The sequence below is a fragment of the Rhincodon typus genome, chromosome 4, assembly GCF_021869965.1.
Source record: "Rhincodon typus isolate 14 chromosome 4, sRhiTyp1.1, whole genome shotgun sequence".
NCBI classification, from domain to species: Eukaryota; Metazoa; Chordata; class Chondrichthyes; order Orectolobiformes; family Rhincodontidae; genus Rhincodon; species Rhincodon typus.
In genome coordinates, this window is record NC_063335.1 from 10,337,501 (window position 1) to 10,358,005 (window position 20,505).

A 20,505-nucleotide genomic window follows, 5' to 3' on the forward strand; every position below is an offset into this window, starting at 1 on the left:
GCACTGCAGAAATTCACCAAAGGTCCTCAGACAGCACCTGCCAAACCCACAACTGCTTCCATCTAGAAGGACAAGGGCAGCAGACATATGGGAACACACCACCTCCAAGTTCCCCTCCAAGCCACTCACCATCCTGACTTGGAAATATATCACTGTTCCTTCACTGTCGCTGGGTAAAAATCCTGGAATTCCCTCCCTAATGGCATTGTGGGTCAACCCACAGCAGGTGGACTGCAGCGGTTCAAGGAGGCAGGTGACCACCACCTTCTCAAGGGGAACTAGGGATGTGGGCAAGAAAGGCTGGCCCAGCTGGCACTGCCCACATCCCACAAATGAATAGAAAAAAAAACTTGCATTTACATATTGGCTTTCACAACCTCAGACATCCCTATGTGCATTATCACACAATGAAGTACTACAGTAGCACAATCACTATTGTAATCTAACAAATGAGGCAGCTAATCTGCACATTGAACAATTCCACAAATAACAAATGAGACAAAGCTGGGGACTGAGGTTAGCTAAATTACTCTCGAGTTGACACAGGCTTCTCAGGCTAAATATTATCCTTCTATGTGTAATCACAGAATCGATGATTCACCCTCAACTATTGACTGTTTGATGGTACACAATGTAGCCATAATCTGTGGTTAAACCTAAATTCAATCCAATGGGTTTTGCCTAGCTGAATTCTTCATTTCAATCCTGATATTCAAATTAATTATACTTCCCAACTACCACTTTTCTTTCAGCAGTTTTACGGAAGGTTTTACACTACTAAGAATATTAAGAATATTAAAGATAGCCAAGATTGCTCTAAGAGGTCCCATTGTTACATAATAAAAATGTTCCAATGCAGATACTGAGTTTGATTCATTTATGACATGGGAAGAATTTTTACTCTCATTATCTCATATCGATTGAGTTCAGAGTACAGGACCAGCATATTCTGTGATGATGAAAGATAAAGACGGCAAGATTCAGGAACCTTGGATGATGAGATATTGAAAGTTTAGTCAAGAAGAGAAAGGAAACAATAAAATTTAAGAAAGTGAAATCAAACGAGGTGTTTGAGGAGAGTAGAGAAAGCAGAAAAGAACTCAAACAAGAAATTAGGAGGGCTAGAAACATCCTTAACAAGTAGGATTAAGGAGAATCCCAAGGCATTTTATATGCATAATACAAACAAGAGGGTAACTAGGGAAAGGGCAGATCCACTCAAGGACAAAAGACAGAACTTATGCATGGAGCCAGAGGACGTTGGTGAGATCCTTAATGAGTATTTCGGCGTTCACCAAGGAGAAGGACATAGGTGATGGCAAGATTAAGGAGGGGTATGTTGATATTCTCGAGTATGTTGATATTAAGGAGGTGGTGGTGTTAGGATCTTGAAAAACATTAAGGTAGATAGGTCCCCTGGGCCTGACAGGATCTATCCCAGGCTACTGAAGGAGACAAGGGAGAAGATTGCTAGGGCCTTGACAGCGATCTTTGTATCCTCTTTAGTCACAGGCGACATCCCAGCAAACTGGAGAATAGGAAATGTTGTTCCTTCCTTAACAAGGAAAACCAGGAAATTATAGGCAGGCAAGCCTTACATCAATGGTAGGGAAATTATGGGAGAAGATTCTTAAGGACAGGGTTTACGCACATTTGGAGAAGAATGTAGTTATCATGAATAGTCAGCATCATTTTATGCTGGGAGGTCTTGTCTCACAAACTTGATTGAGTTTTTTGAGGAAGTGACGAAGATGATTGATAAGGGTTGGGCAGTGGATATTTTCTATACGGACTTCACTAAATTATCTGACAAGGTGCTGATGGTAAGCTAGTCCAAAGATTAAGTTGCTCTACCAATGCCCCTCATGATTTTATAAACCTCTATAAGGTCACACCTCAAACTCTAACACGCCAGGGAAAATAGCCCCAGTCTATTCAGCCTCTGTCTACAGCTCAAACCTCCAACCCTGGCAACATTCTCGTAAATCTTTTCTGAACCCTTTCAACTTAAGGTTTTGGAGTAGATTTGTAGCTCGGGTTGTGGGTGTTGAGGTTGGTTGGCTCGCCGAGCTGGTTTGTTATTCCGCAGACGTTTCGTTACCCTGCTGGGTAACATCCTCAGTGCAGCCTCCGATGAAGCGTTGGTGTGTTTTCCCGCCCGGTTTTTAAACTCTAGGGTCCGTTGAGCTGGATTGCCTCATTTCCGGTTTTCCTTCATAGTGGAGTGTATATGGGGTCGAGTTCTACGTGTTTATTAATGGCTTTCTTTGTGCAGTGCCAGGCTTCTAGGAATTCCCATGCCTGTCTCTGCTTAGCTGGTCCCAAGATTTTGGTGTTGTCCCAGTCGAATTGGTGGTTCTCCTTATCCATGTGAATTGAGATGAGTGAGTATCGGTCGTGTCTTTTTGTGGCCAGTTGGTGTTCGTGTACCCTTGTTGTTAGTTTCCTTCCTGTTTGTCCGATGTAGTGTTAAACAGGAAGGAAACTAACAACAAGAGTACATGAACACCAACTGGCCACAAAAAGACACGACCGATACTCACTCATCTCAATCCACATGGACAAGGAGAACCACCAATTCGACTGGGACACCACCAAGATCCTGGGACAGGCTAGGCAGAGACAGGCACGAGAATTCCTAGAAGCATGGCACTCCACGAAGAAAGCCATTAACAAACACATAGAACTCGACCCCATATACACTCCACTATGAAGGAAAACCGGAAGTGAGGCAATCCAGCTCAACGGACTCCAGAGTTTAAAAACCAGGCGGGACAACACACCAACGCTTCATCGGAGGCTGCACTGAGGATGTTACCCAGCATGGTAACGAAACGTCTGCGGAATAACAAACCAGCTCGGCGAGCCAACCAACCTCAACACCTTTCAACTTTCACAACATCCCTCCTATAGCAGGGAGGCCAGAATTGCACACAGCGTTCCAAAAGTGTCCTAACCAACATCCTGAATAGCTGCAACATGACCTATGAAGACTGCATCTTTCAAACTCTTTTGGTTTAAGCAACATTTTCAAATGGATTAGTGAGCATGAACTCCCGTCTATGTTATGATACCCGTAATACCTTTTAAATCTGCAACTCTACTACATAAGAGAACAAGGACAACAGGTGGAAATTCACCACCACCTTCTCAGTGTCAGTTTAGGAATGGACAACAAATGTTGTTTTTGTCAGCTGTAAATCAGACATGATTTAATTTAGTGGTAAACCAGACTTTTAAATAAAAAACTGAATCATCTTCTCCTGCTCCCATGTTTGCAGGCAAGACATCTCGAAACGGGCACATTCAGGTGTAACACCTTTGAAAAATGAGACAGAAATCGTACACATTAAATGGAAGACTTTGAATTACACAGATAAATTACTGAACAAAACAAATTTTCCATAGAACATTTACTGTATAAATACTATTCCCTATTACATATAAAAATGTACACAATATTTATACACATACTTGTAAAGTTGTTGGATCTTGATCCACTGGAATGATGAGGATCACGAGGTCAGATTCTATACTTAGGTAGCCAAAAACATCACATTGAGGTACTGAAACGTGGAAACGCAAAATATAAATGATGTCGTGTACAGAGACTGGTTGTCCCCCATTTAACTGTAAAGAAAACAAATGCTCAATATGAAAAAATGCATAATCCAATAATTGACTGCAAGCTTGTGATAATTAACTATTTAAAACAATTATAATTCAAGCTTCTAAACTTTTAACTGTGGTCATGGTAGAGATCAGCCTTTACCCAACAGATTGGTAGACCTGCTTTGAGGGGCTGAACGGCATATTTCTAACTTACCATGAAGAAAAGCATTCTGTTTCATCAATAACATGGCATTCATATAGAGTCAGAGAGATATACAGCACGGAAATAGACTCCTTGGTCCAACTCATCTATGTCGACCATTTAGATATCCTAAATAAATTTAGTCCCATTTGCCAGCATTTGGCCCATATCCCTCCTATCACTTCCTATTCATATAACCATCCAGATGCCTTTTAAATGTTATAATTGTACCAGCCTCCACCACTTCCTCTGGCAGCTCATTCTATACACGCATCACCCTCTGCATGAAAAAGTTGCCCCTTAGGTCCCTTTTAAATCTTACCTCTCGCACCTTAAACCTATGCCCTCTAGTTTTGGACTCCCCCACCCCTGGGAAACTTAACTTGAATACAAAATTGGCTTACGCTGAATACAGAAGATAGCTGTAAAGTGGTGCTTTTTGTCTATTTACCCTATCAATGCCCCTCATGATTTTATAAACCTCTATAAGGTCACCCCTCAATCTCCGACGCACCAGGAAAAATAGCCCCAGTCTATTCACCCTCTATCTACAGCTCAAACCCTCCAACCCTGGCAACATCCTCATAAATCTTTTCTGAACCCTTTCAACTTTCACAACATCCCTCCTATAGCAGGGAGACCAGAATTGCACAGAGTATTCCAAAAGCGGCCAAACCAACATCCTGAACAACTGCAATATGACCTCCCAGCTCCTATACTCAATGCACTGACCAATAAAGGCAAGCAAATCAAACCCCTTCTTCACAATAAGCAAATAACATTTCACATCTGCATACAACTCCAAAGGAATCATTTGTACTTTCTTTCAATTTTCCTTCAAAAAAAAGGCAAAATAAATCACAAAAATCATGCCATTGGTCAGTACCTTAATCGGAATCTTTTCACTTTGTCAACTGGCATGTGTGTGTGTTTGTATGTTCCATTTACCAATCCAAAACGATTGAGACTCATGTTAGTAGCAGAGCATAAATGTCCACACTAGCAAAGTTAATGCTATCTTTAATACACTCTGGTTATATGTTAATAACCAAAATCTATAATACATCTCCCATTGAGTTGAGTACAATATACTAGTTTCATTCATATGAGCTAATAGATGTAACCAGAAGAAATCTGATCACTCAAATGGATGGTGGTCAATTGATTGTGTTAGGAAGGGGAGGTCGAACCCCTCTGATAATTAAAATTGAAACACAAGTCCCCAGTCTGTTACCGTGGGAGCAGAGGTCCCCTTCTAATAATTAAACCCGAAATACTCAGAGAAGCTTGCTTCATATCGCCTAACCTGTTAAACAATTACAGAGAAGGGGAGGTTAAATGAAAGAAAATCCCTGATATTCACTTTATAAGTAACAAGGTAACAATTCATTTATTTAACCCTAACAATGAACAAATTAACATAATTACTAACAAACCAAACAATTCCCCCTTAATTACTAACCATTCTCTAACTGAACTAAATTCTGCTGGTATGCTGTTCCAATAAACACAAGCCCCACTTACATAAATCCAAGTAATAAGAAAAAATTAAAACTCAAAGTCTACACGCTGTTCTTCTGCTGTTCTCAAGTCATAAACACCTTCTGCCTTCCATTTCACGATTACTCTACACAACTTCATAACAATTGGTAGTTCAACTGGCCAATCCCCAGACAGAGTTAGGAGAGATTATGATATCAAACCTAATGATCTGTTAAACAAAGGGGACGGAAATCTGTTAAGAAATACAGGCAGTGGGTGAAAACCCAGTTACTGGACTGTCCTAGGTCATGGATCCTTAGAGTCTGTATAATATAGATCGAAAATTGTAACTGTAGCTCAGGAACCTAAAGCAGCAGAGCAAACTTTCAGGTGGAAAAGAAATTGAACAGGTAAAAGGGAAATGGAACAGGTATGATTCAGCTGAACACAACACTGCATGGAAGCTAGTCATGCAACTTCAGCAACTTAAGGCAGCACAATGGCTCAGTGGTTAGCACTGCTGCCTCATAGCACCGGGGACCTGGGTTTGATTCCAGGCTTGGGTGACTGTGTGGAGTTTGCACATTCTCCCCGTGTCTGTGTGGGTTTCCTCCCACACTCCAAAGATGTGCAGGTTAGGTGGATTGGCTATGCCAAATTGCCCATAATGCCTAGGGTAGGGTGGGTCTGGGTGGGATGCTCTTTGGAGGGTTGGTGTGGACTCGATGGACCCAATGGCCTGCTTCCACACTGTAGGGATGATATGATATGAAGGGTATTTTTAAATTTTGCAGGTATTGTTCAAAATCCCAAACAAACATCTAGAATCTTAGTTGTAAACATCTGAACTATACCAAATCCCCTTTGGTGGTCTATCGTATGTTGGTATGCTAACTTCAGTCAGTTTCAATTTAATGAATCACAAGCCTTAAATAAAGTTAATACCTAGGAAGTGTCTTATACAACCCTCAAACTACAAAATATGTTCTGTTATTATCATTTAAATATTAGCAACACAAAATGAGTTATAACATTTTATTGGAGACATGTTCTTGATAAAGCTATTTAATTTCTGGAATGTCTATTCACACCTTGGAAAAGGTTTCCTGTGACGGAATTCATTAGTTACTAATAGTTACTTTAGTTTCATTAGTTACTAATAGATTTCCATGGTAAAATAGATGGCTGCAAGTCCTGATGAAAGGTCATAACCTAAATGTTAACTGCATTTCGGTCTCCACAGATGCTGCCTGATCTAACGAGAACATCGCTACTAGTTTACTTTTATGGTAGTTAAGGCTTTGCTTTGCCAACCAAGATTAAAACATTTGGAGGTTTCAAAAAAGATTCTTTGCTAAGTTAGAAGTACAAGGGAAGTTGTTCAGAACTTTTAAAGCAGATCTCAAAAAGCCAAGAATGTGTTAAGAGCACAATTTTAACATTTCAAAGAGGTTAAAACATTTGACAAACAAAAGTTAAAACTATGCAGTAATGGCGAACTGTTTGTTAATAGCTGAAGTCTCCAAGACAGAGAAATAATTGTAGTATTAAGGCTCAAAGAAGTAAGGTATGAGCAAGATAACTTCAGCTATGGTAACAAAAGTGAGGGGAAGAGATCATGGATGTCATGAATATAAAATTTACTTGTATGACTTTTAGTCATACATTATCAAAAGTATACATTGACATTTTTTAAACACAAAATTGATAACATTTTAAACAATTTCAAAAGTAATCGTTGGATAATGTCTTCAGTGTTCTTAATCTTTTAGGCACTTCAAATCCATAGATTCCCTCACGTGCCACAGGGTGAAGAAATACTGACTTGGACAAGAAAATCTGCAGTACTTGTATTTCCAAAGCATGTTGCAACATCTCGATTTTCGCTCATCAGACACGCAATCTCATTATTCAGCCTTTTCACTAATCAGGTCAAACATTAATCTCTTATCCTAGTGAGTTGTTCATACAATATTTATATGTAAAAATCCTGCTTCTGCCCCCACAAGACTTATGAAGGTAAGTTACGTCCATTTCACATTTGAAAACAGTGGGGATTCTGATATGATTAACTTGCAAATACATATACCCTAATCTGCAAAATTTCTATCCAGTCACACTTGATCTCGTTAACTTAAACAGGCACTCATCCACACTATATTAAACAGATTATAATAAATGCAGGTTTATTGACTTTTACCCAAGTAACCAGTTGGCTTTATTTTATACATAATTGTCTATATATAAAATTGTGTATTGTTTTACATCAACAACAGAAATAAACAGAAATAAAATAAATAAAAAAAATAAAATAAATAATACAGCCAATATAAAACCATTTTAAATTATGGATATATCCACCCAAGTAAAATTTGATATGAGAAAACTATCGGGAGATAGTAAGACTTGGCTCTGTTTCTGTTGAAGCTTGGACAAGGGTTGTCTAGAACTGGATAAATAATTGTAGAGTTTCCTCGACAAAGAGATGTTTGGAAACAACTGTGACAGAAATTAACCACTTTAGTCAATTATACTCTTAAATTAATGTGAAGCTATTTCCTTTAATTCTATGTTTACAAATTACCTTCGCAAGGCGGTCCAACTGATCTTTGCTCCATAATACACGTAGCATCCCAGCACACAGTGGGCAACAGGCTCCTGGAAGACATCAACAATTTTCCAACTTTTTTTTCTTAAAAGCAACATATTTTTACTTAGTAAAACATTCAACCGTTTACAGGAAAAGAGTTGTTAAAGTGTTTTTTGGTGTGAGCCAATATTGGAAACTTGGCCAGATTAGCACTCGGATGAAAAGGATTGTCAGGACAAAACACAGGTAAATCTGGCAAGAGGGGCACATGTCTATAATAAATCATACCCATTTAAATGAATTGATGGGCAGGTAAGTATCAAATAGACAACGCTCAGTTAAAGGTATACCATTTTTCATGCAAAATATTTCTCTGCTCTCTTCATGCAAATGATCTTTTTCACCAAGTGTCATAAAGGGAAATATGTCCAGTTGAAGCAACCATATATGAGAGTTTGAGATGAATGTCAACATGTGTCAGAACTTAACAAGAAACAGCTAATCAAATTTCCAGTTCTAGAGAAGACAAGGTTAGACTTTTTCTTTACCGGGTGGAGTGACAGGTTTGCATCCATTGCTAGGGAGCGGTGAACATGTGACAGATGAGCACTCTGGGTGAGAATTGTTACTGGGGAGAATGCCTACAGCTTGGCAACGTCCAATATAATCCACTGCCACACGATCGGAGTAAGCAGCACATACATTATCATAGGTCTCACCATTATGACCACAGACTGACTGCTGCCTACATATATCCTTCAAAGGAAAGACAAAACCAAAAACAAAGCTTTCAATAAAATATGAATTATTTCATGTGAAATATTGTACTTTATTTTATAACTAAAATTATTAGTAAAACTAACATTGCGCACATAAACAAAGACAAAGTTGCTGGAAAAGCTCAGCAGGTCTGGCAGCATCTGTGAAGGGAAAAAACAGTTAACATTTCAGGTCCGGTGACCCTTCCTCAGAGCCTTCATCAGTTCTGAGGAAGGGTCACTGGACCAGAAACGTTAACTCTGTTTTTTCCTTCAGATGCTGCCAGACCTGCTGAGCTTTTCCAGCAACTTTGTTTTCGTTCCTGATTTACAGCATCTGCAGTTCTTTCGGTTTTTATTACACACATGAAGTCTAAACCTTAAACTGATCACTTTGAAAACATTGGTACCAATTTATTGTATTAAAAACACGTTAAACATGGATGCAAACATTTTTATTAACTGGTTAACATTAGATATTAGAACAGGTCAGAGCAAGTCTATGATAGTTTGAGTAGTCAGTTAAGTTTAGCCTTGTTAAAAAGGGAGTTATTTTTAAATCCTAGAATTTCAGTTGGTGCACTCATCTTATTGCTATCCCACAAGTATTATACAAAGTAACTTAGATTTTAAAACTTAGACTGGGGAGAGGGGGCATAACAAGATTATTAATTTATATGAAACAGGGTCTTTCAATCTATACAGGACATCTGGCAACTGAGTGAGCAGACAAGCAAACATCTTCTTACGTAATTAGAATCATAGAACCTCTACGGTGTGGAAGCAGGACATTTGGTCCATTTAGTCTACAGTGCACGCTGCCCAACCCCCAAAGAGCATTCCACACAGACCGACCCCCTACCCCTGCATTTCCCATGGTAAACCCAACTAGCCTGCACATCCCAGGACACTATGGGCAATTTAGCATCTTTGGACAGTGGGAGGAAACTGGAGCACCCAGAGGAAACCCACGCAGACACAGGAAGCATATACAAGTTCCACACAGACAGTTGCCCGAGAGTCGAATTGAACCTGGGTCCCTGGCACTGTGGAGCAGCAGTACTAACCACTGAGCCACCGTGCAAGATTATAAGTTATGCAAAATTTTGGAAAAGGAAGTGCAAATTACAGTAGGTGAATGAAATTTCAGATCAGAAACAGAAAGAGAAATAACAAGGGAAAAATAAATTGGACTGAAACAAACAGCAGAAAATGAGATGGATTGTAACAGTTAATTTCCAGTGCCAGACAATTTAATGCAGTAATTAACACCCAGTAGGTCATTAAAAGGTACTTAGACTTGAAATGACTTGATTTAACTTTCATGAGCAAGGTTACAGCAAACGTACCATGCAAATATACCTTTCAATCCATTTGAATGGAGAGTCATACGTAACAGCATTGTGGTGGATCTCTGGCAGCATCATTGTGATTTCTACATTTGATCTCACATCTACCTACGCTTTGATAGGTGCACTTCAATAACAGTAAGCACTAGTAACCTCACTGTTATTTTGACAGCAATATTTCTGTCATTATTTTAAATTAGCAAGTGATTTAAAGGCAGAATTGAACAAAGCAGCACCCAAATATAGTTGGTAAAATACAAAGCAAAAAAAGTACGTACAACATGGACAATATTGTAATCATGCAGACTTTAATCATAAGTAAACCAAATAGGTAACAGGCTATTGTTTGATCTGGTATTGTCCAAAAAGGCTCAAATAATAACCTGTTAAGCAGTCTCTGAGAACGAATGAGTCAATATGAAAGAATGTTCTAGTGATTTAGTTAAGTCCAAAACTAGGAACATAAATCAAAGAATTAAGTTATGTACTTATGATGGGTGAATTGACAAAGGTAGACTGCATTAAAAGAAATGATCATAGATAAGCAATGACTAGCATTTCAAGAAATAATAATCTGCAACAAATATATTTTCCTTTAAGGCATAACAACCCCAACATAAAAAGTGATTAATAATAGCCAACAAGATGAGCTTAAAATAACATCAGATCAAAGGAAGAGGTTGATAATGTTGTTAAAAGAGTGCTAAGAGTGAGCATTAAGCAGACGTCAGCAAAGTGCCAAAAGACTGCTGAGGAAAGAGAAAAGAGAATAGGAGAATAGATTAGCAAATGACATAAAAACAAGCTGTAAACATTTTTATAGGCATCAGAGATCAATTAAAGCCAAGTGCGGACCCATTAGAAACAGAGGATTAGGAAACAAGTATTGCATCTGCCTTCACACTAAAAGAAAACAAAATCCAGATTAATGGGGAACCAAGGGTCTAGCAAGATGGAGGAACTTAAATTGACAAGTATTAATTTAAGATAAGTGAACAAGACTGAGTGGTGACCGGATGATCTGCATCCTCGGGTTTTAGAAGAGATACCTGCAGAGATGTTGCACGCACTTTTGATCCTTTAGAATTCCCTAAATTCTAGAACAGTTACTAAGAAATGGTCTCATAGCATAGCTCTTTAAGAAAGCAGGAAGAGAGGGGAAATAAATAACGTACCAGTAGTAAGCTTAATAATCAAATCTATAATGTAGGATATGATAGTAGAGCATTTAGAAAATCCCAATATGATTAAACGTGGATTTATGAAAGGGAATTCGTGTTTGTCAAATGTCAAGTTTTTTTTGAAGACATGGAAATTGAAGACATTTAAATAATGGATAAGGAAGGAAACTAATGGATACTGTACGTTTGGTTTACTAAAAAAAGGTACCACACAAATGGTTATTATAGATTATTAGAATCACAGAATCCCTACAGTGTGGAAACAGGCCATGGCGAAAGCACCCAACCTACATAGATAACTAGGATTCATGGGATTGAGCATTAGTTAATGATCAGAAAAAGTGGTTGTAAAAGGATGTTTTCAGGTTGGCTGATTGTACAGCAGAGTACCACAAGGATCAGCACTTGAGCCTCAGCTATTTACAAATCTGTGACTTTGAAGGGGTTACTGAGCAGGATTGGGGACTAGGAATATAGATGTAATGTCATAGAATCATACAGCAAGGAAACAGACCCTTCACTCCAACTAGTCCATGCCGACTATGTTCCCAAACTAAACCAGTCCTACTTGCCTGTGTTTGGCCCATACCCCTCTAAACCTTTCCTATTCATGTACCTGTCCAAATATTTTTAAAATGTTGTAACTGTACCTACATCCATCACTTCCTCTGGCAATTCATTCCACACAGGAACCACTCTGTGTAAAAAAGTTGTCCCTCATGACCTTTTTAAAACTTTCTCCTTTCACCTTAGAAATATGGCCCCTAGTTTTGAACTCCTCCACCATGGGAAAAAAACCCTTGCTATTCACCTTTTCTATGCCCCTCATGATTTTATTAACTTCTATAAGGTCACTCCTCAACCTCCTACATTCCATTGTAAAAAGTCCCAGCCTATCCAGCCTATTTTTATAACTCATACTCTCCATTCCCAGCAACTTCCTGGTAAATCTTTTCTGAACCCTCTCCAATTTAATAATATCCTTCCTATAGCAGGGCAACCAGATCTATACACAGTATTCCAGAAGAGGCCTCACCAACGTCCTGTGTAGTCTGAGCAATGAAGGCAAGCATGCTAAACGCCTTCTTAACCATCTGGTCTACCTGTGACACAAATTTCAAAGAATTATGCACATGAACCCCTCGGTCTCTGTTCTGCAACACTACCCAGGGCCCTACCATTAATTTTATAAGTCCTGCCCTTGTTTGTTTTACCAAAATGCAATACCTCACATTTATCCAAATTAAACTCCATCTGCCACTCCTCAGCCCATTGACCCAATTGATGCAGATCTCTTTGTAATCTTATGCAATTTACTTCAGCGTCCACTATATCACCAATTTTGGCAAATTTACTAACCATGCCTCCCATATTCTCATCCAAATCATTTATATAAATGATAAACAAAAGTGGACCCTGTACCGATCCCCATGAAAACCGCTAGTCACAGGCCTCCAGTCCAAAAAACAACCCTCCAGCAGTGTGAAATTATACATATTGATGATAAGAAAAATGAATGTGCTGAATATTGTTTGGATGGTGAGAGACCAGGAGATGCTTGCATTCAGAGGGACCTGGGTATCCTTGTACAGGGTTTAATAGGCATGTATAGTGTTTAGTTACAAATATCAATTGTATGTTGAAAAGGAATTTTACTATAATTGTACAGAGTACTGATGGAGTCACATCTGCACTGTGTGAAGTTTTGGTCTCTTTCCCCAACGACAGATATACTCCCCCTAGACAGAGTGCAGCGAAGGTTCATTAAATTGATTCCTGGGATGAAAGGCTTAGACAAGGAGTTTATAAGAATGAGAGCTGATTCAACTGCAACAAGATAAATTCTTAAGGGGGAAAATGTTGAGATCTTGTTTTCTTTTGCTGGGGACTCTAGAACATGAGGTCAGTCTCAGAATCAGGTTCGCTTTTAAAACTAAGATAAGAAGAAATTTCTTCACTCAAAAGATTGCTAATCTTTGGAAATCTGATTCCAGAAGGCTGTGGGCAATCAGTTTGTGTATATTCAAGACAAAGGTTAATATTTTTGGTAACTAAAGGTTACAGGAATAGTGAGGGAAAGTGAATTTGAGATAGAAGATCAGCCATTATTTTGAATGGCAGAATAGGCTCGAAGTCCAAATGGCCTACTCTAGCTCCTATACCTTAACTGCATATGCATCATAAGAAGTGCATTAACTCTACTTACAGTGGCATGGACAATTGTGTTTTTTTTAAATGACAATGCAAATATCAGACAACCTTGGGCAACCCAGTTTTTGAAAGGCGTAACTAAGAAAGCAGAAATATAATACATGACAATTTCTGGTTAAGCACAATGTAAAAGCTAAATTTAAAATGAAAATAACTCAGTCAAGTTAAAAAAGTATAAAGTTTGAAGGAAATAGGAAAGTGCTACAGAGGTAATGTAGGATATTAAAAGCTTAATTATCAGGATTCCTTACATTCTGCAGGTGTTAAGGAACCAAACAGGAGTAAGTGTGAGATAACAAGGTGTAGAGCTGGATGAACACAGCAGGCCAAGCAGCATCATAGGAGCAGGAAGGCTAACATTTCGGGCCTAGACCCTTCATCAGAAATGGGGGAGGGGAAGGGGGTTCTGAAATAAATAGGGAGAGAGGGGGAAGCGGATAGAAGATGGATAGAGGAGAAGATAGGTGGAGAGGAGACAGACAGGTCAAAGAGGCGGGGATGGAGCCAGTAAAGGTGAGTGTAGGTGGGGAGGTAGGGAGGAGATAGGTCAGTCCAGGGAGGACGGACAGGTCAAGGGGGCGGGATGAGGTTAGTAGGTAGGAAATGGGTGTGCGGCTTGAGGTGGGAGGAGGGGATAGGTGGGAGGAAGAACAGGTTAGGGAGGCGGGGACGAGCTGGGCTGGTTTTGGGATGCGGTAGGGGAAGGGGAGATTTTGAAGCTTATGAAATCCACATTGATACCATTGGGCTGCAGGGTTCCCAAGCGGAATATGAGTTGCTGTTCCTGCAACCGTCAGGTGGCATCATTGTGGCACTGCAGGAGGCCCAGGATGTGATTTGGACTCAATTACACTTGCAGGCTTCTAACCTGGTCTACAGTGGGGAATTCACCAGGGCCAAGGGAAAGGTTTTTTTGAAGTGCTCTCATCATTCCAGAAAGAGTTAGAAAAAGAGGTAAGATTGAATGACTTCATCCATTAGAATTTATGACAATCCCCAACTGATGCCCAAACACAATATGAAGTAGGTGCGGCATTTAGAACTGGTTGAAGTAGCCAAAAGTGCTAGGGGCCAACTTTTCTTACATTAGTCAGCCAGTCTCTCCTCATTAATAACTACAAGTACAGGCAGCAATAAAGCTGCCTGAAGGTAGTGAAATTAGTGTATTCATACCTGGCATGGGCCCATGTAGGACAATGTTTTGGCTCTTTGGTACAAAGCACACCGATTGGAGTGTTCCACATTTTCTGTATCACAAACAGGTTCAACTGGAAGCAGCTCACAACTCATTGATCTTGAGATACACTCGTACTGGTCACAATCAAGCAATGCAATGCTAGTCAGACAAACCTTTGGCTTTGGAATACACCTTTTAAAAACAAAATGTAATTTTTCTTTTGAACACAGAATTTTTAGAATTTACTGAGAAACAAAGCAAAAATAATTTGTCAAATGAAACAGACGATCTGGAACAATCGTTCCAATTTAAAGTGTCAGCTTTAGTTTAGTAGTTGCACTCTCACTCAAGTCAGAAATCAGGCATTCATTTCTCACTTCAGCTCTTGTCTATACAGATTAGGTTAGCATTTCAGTGTAGCACAGAGGCAATGCTGGAGTGACAAAGGTACCGACTTTTGAATAAGCCCAAAACTGCCCTTTGAATGAATGGAAAAAAATATTTTGCCAGTATTCAAGAGAAGAGCAGAGGATTTGTTTCAATAACTTGGTGAGCAGTTTCCTGCAACTAAGATTACAAGGAATGATTACCTGGACATTTATTTAATTGCTATATATGGAAATAGGAGAGTCTTTCCTGTAGCTGCACTTTCACAGATTTAAAATTTAACAAAATACAAGAAAAAAGACAAAGAACTGCAGGAGGTGGAAATCAAAGAACAAAGAATAAAGAACAATACTGAACAGGAATCGGCCCTTCGACCCTCCAAGCCTGTGCCACCACATTTTGCTCCTCCATACTAAAACTGTCTTCATTTACAGAATCCATATCCCTCTACTCCCTTCCTATTCGTGCATTCATCCAGGTTCTTCTTGAATGCTGCTATTATGTCTGCTTCCACCACCTCCTCTGGCAATGCGTTCCAGGTACTCACCACCCTTTGTGTGATTTTAAACAAAATAAGTCTGGAGGGGGACAGGGTGTTGGATCTTGGGGTGGCAGATCAGAGTTTTGAGTATAATTGGGCTTAGGGATGTGTAGTTGGAGGTGATAGAGGCAAGTGTGGGGTCTGTTCCTACCAAACCAATAATCCAGTCCCAGACGTCAAGGGAGAATATCTACCTTAAATCAACCCAGAATCTTATGTTCCAATAAAGTAATTTCTTATTATTTTAGACTCCAAGAGTGTAGACCACAATTTGCTTGAACTTTTCTCAGAAAACAACCCCTCCATCTCAGGCATTAGTTCAGTGAATTGCCTTCCAGCTGCTGTTAGTCTTGTTCATTGTTTTAATTTGTTAACAATGCAAAACCCATTAAAATCACTAAATGATACAATGGTGATGAATGTTTGACCCATGGGGTGTTTGCCAGTTCTTAAAAGAACTATCCAATTACTCCTTTCTCTTGTCTGCACAAAATTCAGCATGGTTTTCCCTTTCTAAGCACTTTAGCAGTTTTGCTTTGAAAGTTACTGCTTCCATTATCTTGTCAGTAGTATTTTCTAGATTATACCAACTAGCTGTGCGAACTATTTTTTCTTCACGTTACCTCGTTTTCACTCATACATTTGTGGCCTAGTTGCCAAGTCTTCTGACAATGGAAACAATTTCTTCTTAGTCTCAATCTTTAATATTTTGAACATTTCTACAAAATCTTCCCTTACTCATCACTGTTTTAAAGGGAAACAACCTCAGTTTCTCTAGTCTGTACAGAGAAGTCCTTTATCCCTCACACATTTCTAGTAAATGTCCTTTGTAACATTTCAAAGTTCTGGGCATTCCTCTAAAGTGTGATACCCAACACTGGCCAGAATACTGCAGCTGGGACTGAATCAACATTTTCTACCCATTTAGCATAATAAAGTAATTGTATTCTATGCCTCTATTTACAAAGCCAAGGATTCTGTATTCCATTTGGAACAGATGTCCCCTGTCAACTTCAAAAGCTCATAAAGTTCCTTAGAAGTCAGAGTTATACAGTATAGAAACAGACCCTTTGATCCAACTCCTCTGTGCTGACCAAATATACTAAACTGACCTAGTCCCATTTGCCAGCATTTGGCCCATATTCTTCTAAACCATTCCTATTCATGGACCCATCCAGATGCCTTTTAAATGTTGTAATTGTACCTGCCTCCACCACCTCTTGCAGCTCATTCCAAATATATACAACCCTCTGCATGAAAACGTTACCCCTCAGGTCCTTTTAAAATCTTTCCCCTCTCACCTTAAACCTCTAGTTTTAGATTCCCCTACCCTAGGAAAAAAGACCTTGGCTCTTCTCTCTATCCATAACTCTCATGATTTTTACAAAGCTTTATAAGGTTACCCCTCAACCCCTGATGGTCCAGGGAAAAAAGCACCAGCCTTTTCATCTTCTCCCTACAGTCTTTAAAATTGTAACATTTAGTTCAAAGTGCCTCTCCACATTTTCCTGTCAAGATACATAACTTCACACCATTCTGCAATAAATATTGTTTGTGTCTGTCTATGCCTTCCTGACTTCTGTACTATCCTTCTCAATGTTTACTACATTTATAAATTTTCTGTCATCAGCAAACTTTAGGAAAAGCTCTGTACACCTAAATAGAGCTCATTAACATATATGAAAAAGAGCACAGTCCTAACATTGACTTGGGTCAACACTGCACAGGTCACGCCAGTCTCAAAATCCTTTCACTGCTGCTACCCTGCTTTCTGTCCCTTTGCGAATTTCATATCTATGTAAGTAATGCTAATATTATTAATAATCTTATTCTGTTGACAATTTTATTACATTAGTGTGTTAACTGTGGCTTAGTTGGTAACATTCTTGCATGTCAACCACAGAGAGGTTGAGTGAAATTCATAGACAGATGATTGTGTGGCTCAAAGACTAGTGCGGGAGAAGTGGGCTCTGTTTTGTGGGGCACTGGCACCAGTACTGGGGAAATTGGGAAAGAAATGATGGGACAGGCTCCACCTGAACAATGCCAACCTTGCAAGCCTCATATCTAGAGAAGTAGGGAGGATTATAACCTACATAGTGGAAACAAGGAATCAAATTCGGGAAGCTAAATCAAACAGTGGAGCCAAAGCTAAAGTGCAAAGTATTAACGTAGGAATAGTAAACAATGACACAAAGGGATGAAGGGTAGAAATTTAAGGCAACAAATAAAACTAGAGCAGGTACAGCAAGACATTAGGAAAGCTAACAGAATGTTATAATTTATTGTGAGGGGAATTGATTGCAAAAGTAGGAAGGTTACATTTCATTTTGCAGGGCACTGTGAGACCACCAGTTAAGTACCATGTACAATAATGGTCATGTTATTTAAGGAAGGATGTAAATTTGTTCGAAGGAGTTCAGAGAAGGTTTACCAAAAAAATACCTGGAATGGGCAGGCTATCTTCAGTGGAAAGGTTAGACAAGCTAAGCTTACATCCGCTCAAGTTTAGAAGAACAAGAGGCAGCTTGACTGAAACACAAAATCTTTGTGGGGAACAGGGATAAAACGAAAGAGAGAGAGAGTGTAAAAGAAAGAAAAAGAGTGCGTGAGAGCATGGGAGAGAAAAGATGGCTGTGGGACAGCAGTATGGATGCACAGAGAATATCTCCTCTTATAGGACAGTCAAGAACTGGGGTCACTGTTTAAAGACAAGGGGTTTCCCATTTAGAAGAGAGATTAGATGATTTTTTTTCTCTCTGAGTCTTGGATCGGTCTTCCTGAAAAGCTTGTGGATGAGAGTCCTTGAATATTTTTACAGAAGAAGTGGTCAGATTCTTGTAAAGAAATAGGGAGAGGAGTTTTCAGGGGCAGGCAGGAATACGGATTCTAGTTTTTTTTTATTTGTTCGAGGGAATATTGGCAGGCCAGCATTTATTTCCCATCCCTTGTGTGCCCAGACGGTGGTGATAAGCTGCTTCTACAGTCCTTGATCTTATCAAACAGCAGATCAGGGCTGAGGAACCTATTCCGCTTTGTTCATATTACATAGTCAAGATGCAGTAAGAACACAAATTAGCAATTGCAGTTTCCTTCAGTCAGGATGTAGTTGGCGTAGAGGCATTTGAGAGAGATATTGAGGTCCCAAATTTAACAATCATAAAAATAAGTGAATGGGAGGCTAGACAGAAGTTTATTTATACAAAGGATTGCAAGCATTTGGAATTTTTTGGCGCTTCTAGAGCAGCGTGTTCATTCTTTCGAAACCAAATTTAATAAATTTGAAACATTGAACACAGAAAGACAACATAAACTAGGGGGTACAATTCTGAAGGGGATGCAGAAGCAGAGACCAGAGTCTATAGGTGCACATATTACTGAAGGTGGCAGGATAGATGGAGAGAGCATCTAATAAAGATAAGTGTGTCTTTGTCTTTATTGATACGGGCATGGAGTACAAGAGCAAGGAGGTGATGATGAAATTATACAAGACACTTTTTCAACCTCAACATGAGTACTGCGTACGGTTGTTGACTTACGTTATAGGAAAGTTGCAAATGCATCGGAAATGCGATTTATAACAATTATTCCAAAATTGAGAAGCTTCAGTTATGAGGACAAACTGAAGAAGTTGGGACAGTACTCCTTGGAGAGAAGCCAGCTCAGAGGAGATTTACACAGATTTTCAAAATCATAAACAAAGAATGTAATCCTTTCATTGTCAAACATTTTTTTAAAAACATCCAGCCTTGAATGAGTTGCCATGTTCTGCAGCTCAAAATTGACACTGCTAAAGTCAATGGTCCAGAACGGAGGAAATCTGATAGCACCTTCTCGAGTATCAACATGTGCAGTTAAATGTGAAAATACGCAGACTTCTGTTGGAGATCCCCTGCTCCCAGGTATGATGCGGTGTTGCAAGTCTGGCTGACAAGTTCAACACCAAAATGACTCCAACAGAGTTTACCACTTCTACATGAGAAACATCTAAAAATACCAGGCTGGTATATGATATGTGTATATATAAGAGTATGTGTTGAATGCAAGAATAAGTGAAGTTTTTAAATAGCCTAATTAAAGTTATTTCGGATCAACCTCTCTCGACCTGAAGAAATAATTTTATAAATGTGGAGTCACCTTTCCTCAGAAGAAAATTAGTGTTGGAAACTTTAAAAACATTTTACTTGTCGTGCTTCTTTTGTCTCCTATTCTCATCTGTATTTCCTGATCTTTATTTCTTTATTTACACATTATTGATATTACCACCTTTATCTGGCTTTGGACATTTTATGTCCAGGGAGGATACTTCAATCTAATTTGTGAAGACCTTCTCTATTGATTTACTGCTCAAAAATGCAACACATCTCCTATCGAAAGTGCTGCACTAGAAAGTGCAGCAAAGTAGACAAAATCCAAATCGATAAGCCCATGAAAAGTCTGTGATCAGTTGTCCTTCCTGCCTTTGGCTGTCCTAAAAGGTTTCTTTGCTGCTGAGAAAAATCCAAGTCACTGACTTTGGTCTGGAACACTTTTGTTCCCTTGTAAATGACTTCATTCACTTCCTCAGTCACCCTCACAAGTTGAACCTAAATGCTCAAGTATATTGACTTATCCTAAGCTGAACTTTAAAAGGTATTTATGAACTATTATCAAGATTCTTACTTTCGAATTAGTGATTGTGTTGAATGCAAACACAAACTCTTATATACATACATACACACATCAATAACTTCATGACTTTAACACACACCTTTCTAGCTTTCCAACAACCATAAACTGCAACAGTCATGTGTCCTTCATCATCGACTCAGCTTCGTTACTGGCTCTCAAAGTCAAATCCCTTCATGGCCATGTTCCCATTCTTTCATGGTAATCTTCTACACTCTTTCTATTCCTCTAATTTGAACCTCAAAGCATTTCCCCCTTTCTTTGCCCCATCATAAACCAACAAAGCTTACAGCTGCATTAGCAGTCCTGAAGAAAATCTTTCCAGAATAATTCTAGGCGACTCAACA

The 20,505-nt window shown here is 39.1% G+C and overlaps 1 protein-coding gene across 2 annotated transcripts in view; it reads right to left on the reverse strand.

The window, feature by feature from the left end:
• The window catches only part of reck (reversion-inducing-cysteine-rich protein with kazal motifs), a 166,182-nt gene that overhangs the window by 4,653 nt on the left and 141,024 nt on the right, over positions 1 to 20,505 (reverse strand). For both annotated transcript variants that reach the window (XM_048596336.1, XM_048596337.1), the window contains 4 exons: positions 14,559 to 14,754; positions 8,435 to 8,642; positions 7,881 to 7,954; positions 3,475 to 3,630 (listed from right to left, as the gene is read on the reverse strand). In XM_048596336.1, coding sequence (XP_048452293.1) covers positions 3,475 to 3,630; positions 7,881 to 7,954; positions 8,435 to 8,642; positions 14,559 to 14,754 — 634 coding nt within the window. The remainder of the gene's footprint in view (positions 1 to 3,474; positions 3,631 to 7,880; positions 7,955 to 8,434; positions 8,643 to 14,558; positions 14,755 to 20,505) is intronic.